At 40.7% G+C, this 14206-nt stretch overlaps 1 protein-coding gene across 11 annotated transcripts in view; it reads right to left on the reverse strand.

Annotated features, from left to right (window-relative positions):
- TMEM131L (transmembrane 131 like) overlaps window positions 1-14206 on the reverse strand; it is an 82831-nt gene that overhangs the window by 40193 nt on the left and 28432 nt on the right. For all 11 annotated transcript variants that reach the window (XM_080637289.1, XM_080637288.1, XM_080637286.1 and 8 more), the window contains 4 exons: window positions 7164-7235; window positions 5802-5925; window positions 4618-4734; window positions 2487-2597 (listed from right to left, as the gene is read on the reverse strand). In XM_080637289.1, the coding sequence (XP_080493415.1) occupies window positions 2487-2597; window positions 4618-4734; window positions 5802-5925; window positions 7164-7235 (424 nt within the window). The remainder of the gene's footprint in view (window positions 1-2486; window positions 2598-4617; window positions 4735-5801; window positions 5926-7163; window positions 7236-14206) is intronic.

A 14206-nucleotide genomic window follows, 5' to 3' on the forward strand; every position in this document is an offset into this window, starting at 1 on the left:
TTGGAAGTCAGGTGTAGGTCTCCAACCATCAAAGGAATAAGAACAAGTATTTGGGGTTATGGTAACAATGCCTCCAGCAGTTCTGAGAAGCCACTTTACCGAGCACATGATGGGATTAAGTGACATTACTTTCTTATCAAGGCCTTTATGATCAAGGAAGTAGTATTACCAAACAGCTTAAACACAACCACCTTTAAAACAGGAGACACAGCGGCAAAAAACACACACACACCATGCAGCACTCAGTGAGTAAGCTTTCTCACAAGTTTCCAAGCAGTAGACTTCAGAGGGAAGGATACCTATAGTGTATCAAACTAGACATTGCTGCCCAAGGTGACAACTCATGCATCCCAAGATGACAAGAGATGTGTAAATGAGGCTTATCCTATCCTGAACTTACAGTGGTATTTTAGCTCAGTAAAAATAAACAGGGGAAAGCAAACATACACAGTTAAGTGAGTATGACTGGTTTGTTTCAAATGCTTTTTCACTACAGATCTCCACTGTGTGTTTAATAGCTTTGTATCTTTAAGTTTTCCCATGTGTAGTCATTCACTCAAACCTCTTATACCTCTCTTCTTCACAGCTTCTGAGCCTAAAATACAAACTGGACAAATCAGAATCATATCAATTTTTAGGTATCTGGATCAGAGTATTAGGGGGGTTAATTGAGGGAGGTACTTCTGGACAGCTGTCTGAAGATAGGCTAAGAGAGTTGGGGCTGTTCAGCCTGGAGAAAAGAAAGCTCCAGGGAGACCTTACAGCAGTCTTCCAATACTTGAAGGGAATCTACAAGAAATCTGGAGAAGGGCTTTTTACAAGGGCATGTAGTGACCGGACAAAGGGGAATGGCTTTAAACTGACAGAGGGGAAAGTTAGATATCAGGAAGAAATTCTTCACTGTGAGGGTGATGAAGCCCTGGCACAAGTTGCTCAGAGAAGCTGCGGCTGCCCCATCCCTGGCAGTGTTCAAGGCCAGGCTGAATGGGGCTTTGAGTCCAGGTCTAGTGGAAGGTGTCCCTTGCCCATGGCAGTGGGGTTGGAACTGGATGAGCTTTAAGGTCCCTTCCAACTCAAACCACTCCATGATTTTTCTAAATGGAACCCAAACTTGAGCCAAAAGGTCCCCCTTCAGTATTATACAGATCTTGTCTACCACCTTCAGCTGAGGAGCTGCTCCCACTGCTGCAGCATTTCTGTACCTGTGAACTGAAGACAAATTCCTCAGTCACAGGAAAATTACACCCAAATAAATGTTCCTCATGATACATTAAGGACAATGTCAAGTGCTTCTCAAACTTCTCTGCTCAGGAATTCAGACAGAACTGTGAAGCAGCAGTCTGCATTCAAACTTCAGACAGTAGCTGACAATCCCTCATTGAGCTAGGTGTGAAGATGCAGAGACACATCATAAAAAGCACCCAAGAAAAGCCTTCTTAGTTCTACCTTTTGTACCCCAAATCACAAAACTTTTGGCTCCTTTGCAAGAGTATGTGTACACTCACAAGCAAGCACACCTGCGTGATTACAACAAAGAGACTGGTACAAAGGAAAAGAAAAGGAAAGCATGCATTATCCTCAGATAGAGGTAAGACTGACCTAACATATGTGCAGCAGACTGAAAAATATTATCTAAGATGAGAATTTTTCTCAGGTACAGAAAACGACATAATGAAGGCAATCAACACAGCTCACATATAGATAGAAGATTAAATTCTGTTACGTGCTAAGATATTCTAAATATGTTTTGAAAAAACAAATTCTGTGTATAATACAAAAGGAAATTTGAAAGATCATTTTTTCCTTATTCACCTGAAAGGTTCTGTATGGCCTCTAAGACTATGAAAATACCTGCAACTGCAACCAAATTACAGAAAATGTTAAAACTTCTTTCAATTGAAATAGATATGCCTCCTAAATCCACCTTGCTGTATTCTCCAGAGCTCTCTGCTTTAGTCAAGCCTGGTTATCTTCAGCACCAATATGAGCAGGAGGGGATACTGCAGCCTGACTCCCACCTCTCATTCTCATCCACACAGTATGTCACACTTTTTAACTGTGGCAAACTGTTGGCACAGCCCTGCTCTGAACTGGCATGGGGAACAGGTCTGAAGTAAAAACCAGAACAAACCAAAACAGCCCTCCTCCCTGCCTTTATAACACAAAGTTTATTTTTTTAAGGACAGGTCAATCCTCCAGTCTAGTTCAGAGCAGGGCCTCACAAATAGTTCTGTTGGCACAACTGAGATGACAGCACACCACAGGAGTATTAACAAGTAGGAATAGTTTAAATGCCAAAGACTTCTCAGAAAACCAGAACACCAGCTGATCACAGTTGCCCTGTATCTCACAACCTCTTTCCTGAAGTTATCACTGATACTTGGACTCTTTGTTAATGTTCCTTGCATCCCAGCAACCTGAGGACAAAACCCTTTTCATGCCTAAGAAGGTTTATGTTTCATCTCCATTTGAAATGCATACTGTACCAGTGTGTGTGACGCCCGGATGTTTTGAATGTGTGGAAGCAGTAAGTAGGTGTTTGGTAGCTGCATTCTAGGTTCTTCTGGAGAGGACATCAGAGTTCCTGTTCCAAAAACCTGGTGTTACAAACAAAATGCTTTAACATTAACATAACATTTAACATTTTAACATTAACATCTAGTATTTCAGTTATCACAGTAACTTACGAAACTACTTTGCTAATAATAACAATCTTCCCAAGAAACAGATCTGGTTTTCACGTTAGTTCTTTTGAAAGAGAACTTATGTAAGTTCCAATGTGGAAAATAACTGTACACATAAATAGCACTTTAGCATCTTCACTCATTCAGGCACTATTACAAACACAAAACAAAGTGCTTATCAGCACAGCATCAGGTTATCTCACAAAGAAAGTATCTCAACTCTCTTACTATTCTTCTGGCAATTACAATACAAGTATCACCTTTTGGCAGTGCAGTTATTTCTGGGAAAACTTTGTTACTAGTCCCATTTCATATTTAATTCAATGGCTTTGCCTTAAAAAACGAGTAAAATAATTTTTTATCATTTTAGTTATTAAATATTACAGTTTTCAGAGCACTATTAAAATTTGCAAGTTGAGTGTTTTTACTGCACTCATATTCTGCTCCACCAAGATCAGTTTATGACAATAAGAAGCAAGATAATGGGGAGGGGATAAAATCATTGGAAGTTAAGAAAATTACCTTGGAGTTTTTCACTTCTATATGAAGATTTTTTTTTTTTTTGCTTCTTATAACAGAAAAAACATGTTTTTAAGTGGATAATAACATGCATTCTATGTTTGCTGAAGATCTCTGACTACGTAGAAAATAGGCTTCCTTTTGTTTTATGGAGGCATTTACAAAGTACATTTTACTCTAATGGTACTTCTGCTTCGTTTGGGTGAATCTTCTGTACATACTCTTGCATAAGTGCATTAGGAATATCACACATATTTCAAGACTTTGGGGCTGTCAAGAGCACTGTAACTGTGCATCAACCACTCAAGTTATGCCCTATTTTGAAACCCTTAAACCTAATGCAAGCTGAAATCATAAGCAGCTACTTCTTATGTTTCAAGTGGCTGGTGAAACTGCCCATGAAAACCAGTCCATTAGTGATTTTACCAGCAGTCCAACATGAGACAAACTGGTAGCACTGACAACTGCTTCCCCATGACTTACTTGATAAAAGGCTCTGCCTGAGTTGATCAGGCAGGTCAATAAATCAAGGGGTCAGGAGTGAGTGCAAGGAGAGAAGAGACATCAAAAAGAAAAGGTCAATCACTCTATAATGCACTCTTCCCCCAATCTTGATGAAAAGTTCCTGCCAAATGTGGCATTTCCTCTAATAAACAGTAGATAAATGCAACATATGTATTAAAAGAACAGTATTTCAATTGAAATTACCTATGCTTCAATTTAAGGAGCTTTGTTTTCCAGCACACTATCTAAGTATGGGAATGGAATAGCTGGGTGGTTGATTAAAGCTGGCACTGTAAATCACTGAATTCAGAGACAGATTTTTTCTTTAACAAATTAATAAAAGCAAATAATCTGGAGTATAAAATGTCCCTCGTAAAAATAAAAAAGCTTAAGACTTGCCTGTATTCAGTGATTAATCAGACAATAGATGGCTTTAATGCAAAACCATTACTTCGACTTTCCTGTTTTAAGGGCCTAAACCTCTCACCCTGTGCTACATCCCCAATGTGTTTACATAAAATCCCACAGAGTAGCTGAAAACCACCTAAAGTATTTCCTAAATGGGTTTTTCATGACAAAATGCATTCCAGCACAGTGCAGTCTAGACTGTAGTATTATGTGAAGCCAACTAGTAGGACCATGATCTTTTAAGTACACATATACAAATACACTTTGTTTTACTACTGCAAATAGCCGCACTAACAGTAGTAATTTTAATCATATAGACAGATGTATGAGTGATCATGAGACTAGCGAGATCTGGTATACAGGTCGAATTGTAAACATTACCCCACCTGATTTGTATCAGGAATCCAATGAACTTTGAAAGCCTGTAAGTTCTAAAAGTATGAAAATCACTGTTTAAAACACAAGTAAATCCAAAACTCAAGCTAAAAAGAAGAGTAGTTACCTGATATGAAAGTACTCCATGAGATGAGGTATTTATAAATAATGAGCTTTCAATACTGCCTTCTTCTGTTGGCAGGAAGAGTACTCTGAAAGAGATTTTTCCCATCATAGGAATCACCTGCAGAGACCACAAAGAAGTTTTCTTGCTCAGTGCCAGTGATCGCAACACTCACCATTCAGTCACATGGCCCAACAGACATCTCCACACATACACCCGTGTCTGTAGATCCTATTATGCAAATCTCAGCCCTGAGAAGTTTCTGCTGTCCACAGCTCTCAACTCTTACTTCAGAGAAGAACTGAGACCACGCAGCAACTCGCCATATTAAGGCTGGAGTTTGTCAGCTAGCTCAGGCCTCGTCAGTCAAGACTCCTTTGTGTTTGAGAAGTTACCATGCTTTTTTGTGCCTCTGCATGCATAAAAATTCTTCCTGCATTTAGATACCTATCACAAACTGAATCAATCCCCCCCCGTGAAACACAGCTGAATGAGTCAAGGCTGAACTGAGGCAACACAATTAGTAACCAAATCGGTCTAACTGAGAGAACAACGACATTCATGTCTGCACAGTAATACCCATTCAATCATCGTAAAAGCACAAATCAGATGAAAGCATAATAAAAACCCTCTGCACATCAGCAGAGGATAAAATGTGGGCTACATCAAACTGAGATCACAGCAATTAATTCTTAACATGCATTATATTATTATACACTTAAAAAAATCAGAGTGAAAATAATAGTCTTAGATCATAAGGGAATTATGCTCATAATTGCAATACAAAATGCATAAAACATTTCACTGCAGGTTGTTTTGAGGAATAGGCAAGATCATTCAAAACACTGAGAATTCAAGGCTGTAAAACACCCACATGCCTGTAGATTACTGCATAATGCTGCTTAGAGAAGAATGAGAGTTAAACAGCCTCCTCTTTTAACACTGAAAAATTCTTCATCTCTGTTACTGTAAAACACATTTCCTACTGTAGGTTTTGGATGTCTTTTACCAGTCTAAGGAGAAGTGAGGAAAAAAAATAAAAGCTAACAAAACAGAAAAAAAACCAACTTGGAGGTCCTACAAAAAAGCACGAAGAGAAAACACAGTATGAAAAGCTTAGGAAAAAGGAAGCATGAAGGCTTGGCACTTGGCCATTACATAGTTTCCAAAAGTACATCAACACTCACCCGGCTATGAGCAGGAGACACATGAAACTGTCTAGTAGCTGTAAACACTGAATTCACTACAACTTCTCTATCTCTACTAGGGTTGTAGGCATGCAGCATTTTAGCTCTGGGTAACCCCAGCAATCTACAAAAGGGGGGAAAAAAAGAGAAAGAAATTATTCACTTTATAAGCACAGACTATGCACAAAACTGCAACAAACACAAATCACTCTAAAACGTACTAACATGCAACAATTTTTCTAGTTGTATCTATTCTTTGGAAACATGCCAAACAAATTTTGTCCTTTGGTATCTACAAATAAGCAACACTGGGATGTAAGAGGTGCTCTTAGCCAAAACTCATTTGAATCACCTGGAGTTTACGAAAACTTATAATGTACAAAGTTTTGAATAAAGAAGTTTCAATAACCAAAGCCTTGTTTGGTCAGCTAAAGCAACAATTCTCTCAAGGCTTCTGCTTTAGCTAACACATCCTATACATTCATTCTGTGCATCCTCTGAAACACTCTTTTAACTCAAAAGGGGACCATGTTTCCTTTGGTTACTGATAGACCAAAGCCTGATTATCATTTAAGAATAATTCTTAAAGCTTTCCTAGAGGAGAACATAAAACCAAACCAAAAAAATCTGCCTTCCAGTATCTGAAGGGGGCCTATAAGGATGCTGGGGAGGGACTCTTCATTAGGGACTGCAGTGATAGGACAAGGGGTAATGGGTTAAAACTTAAACAGAGGAAGTTTAGATTGGATATAAAGAGGGAGTTCTTTACTGTAAGGGTTGTGAGGCACTGGAATGGGCTGCTCAAGGAAGTTGTCAATGCTCCATCCCTGGTGGTGTTTAAGTCCAGGTTGAACAGAGCCTTGGGTGACATGGTTTAGTGTGAGGTGTCCCTGCCCATGGCAGGGGGGTTGGAACTAGATGATCTTAAGGTCCTTTCCAACCCTAACTATTCCATGATTCTACCAGTATGTTTTGCCTGGGACTTTCTGGACTTTATCTTCAGAAGTTAAAGGAAAAAACAAGCATCCCGCAGGTGCTTTCCTAGGAAGGGAGTTTTTCAAGAAATGAACAACCAGCATGCAGAACTGATTGGACATCCACACAGAATCACCTGAAATGTACCCAGAAGGTCTGATAGTTCCTTATTCCCTTCTCTTCCTTTTGAGAATTATGTTGATTTTCATTTACAAAGTATCACAAGGCAAGAAACACAGTTTCAATTCCGTGGCAATTACTTATTATTTCTCTTTCTTTTCAGGAAGACAAGATGCCAGCTAATGCTGTTTACCCAAATGTAGCCCAGTGTAGCTGTCCCTCCCTGCTTTGTTATTCATCAAAATAACAATAATGTAAGATACTTACTGCATTCCAAAATGCAGAACGGACGGGTGAAAATGTAAGGCCTTCCCATTTGGAGGCATCTTTGCTGAGAAGCTGGAAAAAAGGGAAAAGAGGCCACAACTATTATTTAGTGGGTATGATGCTACAACACTGCAGGGAAGGACAGACTCTGACTCTTTATATTCTAACCATACTCTATTTCCAAATCTTCTCATACATTCCTCTCGCTGCTATTAAGAGTGACCTTTTAAGAAGGTTTCCATACAACAGCACGTGCTGGAAATATTATGCCAATAAAAGTTCAGCTTAAAAAGTATCCCATTTTAAAGACAATGCTGCCTTGGATAACCTCCCTCAGTCATGCTGATACACCTGTTTATGGGGCTGCACAGTGAACCACAGAGGGAGAACAACTTCAGAGCCCTGGGGAATGAAAACTACATTGGCATGGAGCAGATCCCCAGTTTTGTCAATTCAACATTCACACAAGCACTGGTATGAGCACACCCGAGAAATGCAGAGGTAGAGAAGTAAATAGCAGCTTGGGCAAAAACTGACATCAAGAGAAGTGCTTGCTGAGCTGTAGCTTTCATGCAAAAGCCAACTCATTTCTTATATGCAAAAGAGAGAAATAACGTGTAACACACACATCATAATCTTTCCTTTGCCTTAGGAAAATTCACAATACAGTTCCCATCAGTTCTAGCACATTTTTACCTTATTTGAACATGAGTCAATGTCTTATAACATAGAAATCTCAGGATATCTTCACCACTCTCTCAATTAAAACCTGTCCTCTGCAAGTCCTAACAACCACAGTGGTAAAAAGCAAGTCCAGCACTTGTTCATTACATGTATGTACCTAGTGCTAAGCTGCTGAAAACTTTCCCAGAAGCAGTCCGCATGATGCATGGCCAGAAACAGTTTCATCTTTACTGGATGATTCCAGCAAGTATCCTAGCAAGGATGGGTCTGAGAGGGAGGGATGGACTGTGGTCTCATTAGTTATCCAGCTGCTTTGCATAATGTGTGGTAGTATAGTTAATTGGTCCCCAATTTAAAAACGTAGTTCTGTAACATTACACCTTTAACATATTAAAGTACCTACATAATTCTGTTGTTATATTCCAAACCAATAGACATCATAATTTATTACCACTCAGGAAAAATCAGGTTTATTATTATAAAAACCCACAACTTGTATGAAAACATTGCTCATGAAACGGAGCAAACTCCCTTGCTGCTGCACAGGAGGAATGCAGTATATCCAGGTAGCATTTCTGGGGAGCTGCTAGAAAGTAACAAAAGAACAGATGATACAGAACTACAAAGTCTGGGTGAATGACAGCTTCCTTCCAACCATCTTGTCTCTGCCCCAGACAACTCTTTCTCCATTCCTAGAAACACCGCAGCAACCAGCACCTTCTTCCTTTTCCAAGTCAGCCGCAGAGACATACCCAGAAGGAAAGTCTGAACATTGCTGTTGTAAACATACACGAATTAAAATTACTACTACAGTAAAATCCCCAGACATCTGGGGCAAGGAACATTTATTAAGGGTCCTCTGATCCTTTTTTTATATGCACACACATATATGGCAAAATAAAAGTTAAGCCTGTGGTTTATGCACTACAGTATCACCCTGAAACACATCATGGCTTAAGTTTCTAGCATCTTGCAGGTACTGCTGAAATAACCTTTTCCCACCAGAAAAGCCTTTGCTGAGAAAGGCAAGAAGCCAAGTGCTCCTCTGTGCCAGTAAGTGTAATTGGCAGTGGCTCTCCAAGACTTACTAATCTTCCTTCTGTGGAGCTTTAGCAGCATCAGCACTTTTCCTCTCAACCCTCACTCTCTGCAATAGGTCCCCAATGCACAGGGTGCAGATGCAGCTGTGGATGTAGGAAGACTGCATTTCATTTGGTTTGGGTGAACAAGGCCATGCTGCAGCACTGATTCTTAGAAGAGCAGTGTGTTACTGTCCAGAAAACAATCACAGTCAACCGTCTCCTAGCCAGAAAAAGGGGAAAGCCCTCTGACAGCAGCAGCAGCAGCTTTAGCAGGATCCCAGGGCCGCTGTCCTATTCCTCCTTGGAGAAGGCAGCCTGGACCTCGGATGGAGGAAGCTAAGCCTCAGCTAACAAACTCTCCAGACTCCAAACTGACTCCTGAGCATGGAGTTAATTCCAGAGCATCCCTGCACACCACTCACCAGCAACCCCAGAAACAAGTCTGTGGTTACAAGTCATTCAGCTTCTGCTCTGCACCCCACAAATGCTGCCAAATTGCCCCAAGCCCCAGCCTGGCCACAAAAGTAGAACAGTCACATTCCTAGGGCTCTGCACTCACAACCCTGGCCAGCTCCAGGGCGTCTGCACCGCTTATCAGCAGCCCCGAAGCACTGCCACAAAACAACTTGAAAGCTGATGAGTTTATTCATTGGCAGGGCTAGTGGAAAGAGAAATCCACCACTGTTTTGGGGTTCCCCGCCTCTCCCAAGGGAGATGACAAGTTGGAATAGCAGGAATGGGCAGAGGATCATTCTGCCCATCAAAAAGGGAAAGGCCCATCGACATTATAAATGGGTTACCATAAGTCTCTTTAAGCCAGCTGGAAGCTGGCAGAATACCCCTCTGCATCCCTGAATTCCAAACACCATTCAACACATTCAGACCTCTGCAGGGGATGTGACATGGAAATAAACGTCAAAGGCAATTTATTAAGACATTTAAAAGCTGAAGTAACTTAAGTAACTTTTTATAACAAAACATTTACTTTGGGTTTTTTTTTTCCTGTTGGTGGTGGTTTGCTGGGGTATTTCTTCCCTTCCTTTAAGAACCTCATCTCACTAATAGTTTCACCTCAAATTATGCCAAAAATTTCTCTTTCGGCTGCAGACAACATGGCCAAAAAAGTACATGGATCGTTTCATGAGAACTTTACAAGCCTGGGAAAGACACACAAATATCAGCCTGAGAATGGAAGTATTGAAACAACAAATGTGGAGAAACAGTCCTCTTCATAGTTGGAAGCCAGGCTTCTTCTGTTATTTCATTGCTTTTAAAATCAGCTAACATCACATTATGCATGCCATCTAACAAAGCCAGACTCCGCACTCATGGCACCTCTGCTTTTTCAGGCAGACCAGTTGAACATCAACTTCTGAATGACAAATTTTGATATAGCAGGTCAATTCCAACATTTTAGGGGGCATTTTCAAGCACAAGTGGAGCACAGAACTGAAGAGGCAATAAGAAATATAAGAGTGGAAGGAAATTCCTGGCACCTACTCTGAACACTCAGCAGCAGTTGCCTTTGCCTCAAAAAGCTAGTTTAACTGGCCTCATTATCACTGCCAACCCAACAATTTAAAGCCTCTCCTCCTCTCCATCCTCACAATGTATCTAACATGCTGACACCCTGATCATCCATCTATAGCAAAAAAGAACAGCTGAAACACTGGGGAGGCAAGGGAGGGCTCCACAGGGTCACCCAGAACACCCAGAGCAGGGGGAAGATGGGGGCAGGCTGTGGCGGGAAGGAGAGGGTGAACCCAAGAGACCCGCAGCTCCAGTCCGCTCCAGCTCATCACCTGATTCATAGAATCACAGAATCATACAATGGTTTGGGTTGGAAAGGACCTTAAGATCACACAGTCCCAACGCCCCTGCCATGGACATCTCACACTACACCATGCTGCCCAAGGCTCTGCCCATCAGATAGGTGAGTCACAGAAAACACTCAGCTGAGAGGGAAAAACCCTGAGCACAGCTCCCAGCACCGGGGATGCTTGCCGGGAGAGAAAGGTGCACATGGAGCAGACAAAAGTGGGCTGGAGGGGAAGGTGGGCTGAAGAGAAGGGGTGACACCAGGGGAGAAGATCCAGATGGAGGAATGCAAGAACCCCCAGACTGCCTGTGCAGAGAAATGTGTCACTCCAGGGCAGCAATCTGGTGTTGTTTTGTTGTTGTTTAAAGGAGCACAAGCTGTAAAATCCTAATCCATCATATTCCCTCTACTGAAAAGCCTCAGATGTGCTTTTCTGTAGGAAAAAGGGCATCAGAGAACATGGATAAGTTGTTCCAGCCTTTTACAACATTTCCTTCACCAGAAAAGAGCATTTTGGTGTCCTGCTGATGTGGGACAAAAAGGGGATGATAATGCGGCATGCTGAGAGCGCTGTTAAATACACAGTTGAAATTGTTTTTCCTTTGCTTCTTTCAGTTCTGATACTCTTTGATGTAACTAGTAAAAATAGGTAAACAACCAGGCCAACATGATTTCATATATATATTCACAGCCCCAAACCCTAACATTCATATGCAGTATATAGGACACACAAACATTTGCTCCAAATAAGCAAAGACCTTTTTATTTCCCTGAAGACCAACAGAAAAATACCTTTCTTCCTAACAGATTTAGTCACACTTCACCAGCCAAAATCAGAAGAGAAGTATTTCTCTTAAAAATCCTCACAAAAGGCCAAATCTACTCTGAATCTCACCATTTTTGTGCTGGGGTTTGGAGGTTTGGTTTTGTTTTGGTTTGCCCCTTTAAAAAAACAACCAAACAAAAAATCTTCAAACTGGAGTTAATCCATCTAATTCCACATATAAAACACTCAGCAATCTGCAGAATAAGCTGCATCTGACCGGAAGCAAAGGAACATTTCCTGGCAGGAAGTTTATCCCAGTGTCACTTTTTCTTCTTCTATTTGCTCCTTCAAGTCTGCCTTGTGCCTTTATTTCTTTACTTTAATTGATGACTCTAGATTAGTTTAGAATGCATGTTATCTGATGATTCAGATAGCAAGCCTACTGTAGATGAGAATAATTGCAATTGCCACTTGGTGGCTTTTCTTCATCCTTCCTTTTTGTGCCCTTTGTTCACAGCAGATGAAGAAAAAACAAGCTGGGGAAAGGCATTTTATTGATGGGTCTTCTTTATGGCTGTGGGGTTTTCTTGGAAACAGCAGGCAAAAAGGTCTGGGCTCTTCAACACACAAGAGGTCCTTCTTGAGTGAATCTGCTTAGGCAGTACTGTTTCATTTTTCAGTATGCTGCTAAAGTAAAATTTGACTTACGTTTGGTATTTTGGCACTTTGTATGTTCAGTGCAGGAATATTAATGAACCCTCAGGATGAGGTTTCGAGATAAGAAAGCATACATGTATTGTTTAGGAAAATATAATTTTTAATATGCAAACTGAAACAAGAGAAACGAAATTAAAATCCCCTCATTTACTGATGAATTTTATATTCATTCCTCTAGATTACAGTTCATAAACCAAAAGCAGACTAAGAGGACGAGATTCATACCATGGGAACAACCAAACCCAAATACTTTAAATAGTTTTGATTACAGCTGATGCAAAAAAAAAATAATATCTCGACACATGAAACCAGTTAATTAAGAGGAAACTGACATAGAAACAGCAGCTGAACCAAAGTCTTCTGCAGAGCTGCTTCAAAGCTTTGGTTTGTCACATCCCCTTGTCCCTCTCTTCTCTCAACCTCCCATTTACCCAAGGCAGTAAAAGCACCAAGCAGGAGTTATGAAGGTTAAACTGCAGCTCCTGAAAAGACACACAGCAGCTTTGAAAGAGATGACAAAATTGCTTGGAAATACAAAATTAAAACTTGAGTTTAACATTAAGGCAACTCTGCCAAAACCAGAAACAGATGTATTTTCAAATTATGATTTTTTGTAACCAAAAAAGAGCCTGAGCTCTGACATGCTAACCACCTCAGCTCCAGAGACATAGGGAACTTCTCCTGAAGCCCTGTACCAACCTAAGACTCAGGTGATAATACATGAACCTCTCAGTCTTTGTAGATGTTTTTATTTTTTAAAATGTCCAGCAGGTAAAAGAACAAAAATATGAATTTTAAACCCTGGAAACCTAGAAGTCAAAAAACTGCACTATTTTTAGCACCGCATTGTTTAGGAAGAGCGGGAGGACTGACTCACTGCTTCTGAATGCTTGGGGATTGGCAAACCATCCTTAGGAATTCACTTGCAGCTTTACCAGAGAACAGTGCTGCTTCTGGAAGAAGGATGGTCATCTTTTTCTCTGAGCTATGCTATGTACATCAGGAACTGAATCCTAGACTGTGGAAAGCAGGAAAGGCCAAAATGGTGTTACCCATCAACTAACGCGTGCATGCATGCCTGATATTTTGCAGGTTTCGGCTACAGGAAAATAGGAAAGGGGAGCTAAACCAAAATAAACCAGTGAAATGGATGGGATAATCTCTTTAAAAACAAATCCCATGGTTTCTGGCCAAGGTAATGATTTAAGGGGCAGAGAGGTCTAGCAGTCTTTGTTTTCTTTTTCTAAACTTCTGAAATCAGCAAAGCAGCATACAGCCAAGACCTGCTCACCAAAGTTTCAATGGGCCACTACTTAGTTTACTTTTAAAAGCACTGAAATAAAGAGGTAGGTAAGCCTAGCTCAACGTGTAAAGCACAAACCATTCCCCATTACTTTCATTTGGCCCCTTGCCATCTCAACTTAAGCATGCCCTCTGCTCTTCTCCTCTAGTCCCGGTGTTTCCACTGCCATTACCTGTCATTCTGAGTACCCTTCTCTCACTGCTGGTACTCTCTTTTCCTATAAAACTCTACAATGTTAATACAAACACATTGCAGAATAGTCATTTAAGCCAGCAGTACTTCGGTTTTATTTATTACAAAACTACAACAAAACTGCAATGATCAAACTCACAGGATCTCACAGGATAGCGCTTATAAAGTCATATTTCTCAATGGGATATAAATGGAATGACACAGATAAAAAAACCTGACCTTTCCCCCTTCCTTCAGACCCAAACACTCTCCTTGAAAAACATCCAAAGAAGTCAAATGCAGACTACAATCAGACCCAGAATAAGACTCATGAAGAAATCTAGCAGAGATGATGAGCAGTGTGGCACAAAGCACTATAGTGAGCATCCTGGTTAAAAGGCCTTCCTCTCCAGATGTGCCTGTGGTTTGTATTTCAGCAGCAGCAGCACAATAAAGCATGCTTAATGGCAGAATGGAATTACTCCCTCCCATAAATTAGCC

This window comes from Psittacula echo, assembly GCF_963264785.1.
Source record: "Psittacula echo genome assembly, chromosome: 1".
In the NCBI taxonomy this organism is placed as follows: domain Eukaryota; kingdom Metazoa; phylum Chordata; class Aves; order Psittaciformes; family Psittacidae; genus Psittacula; species Psittacula echo.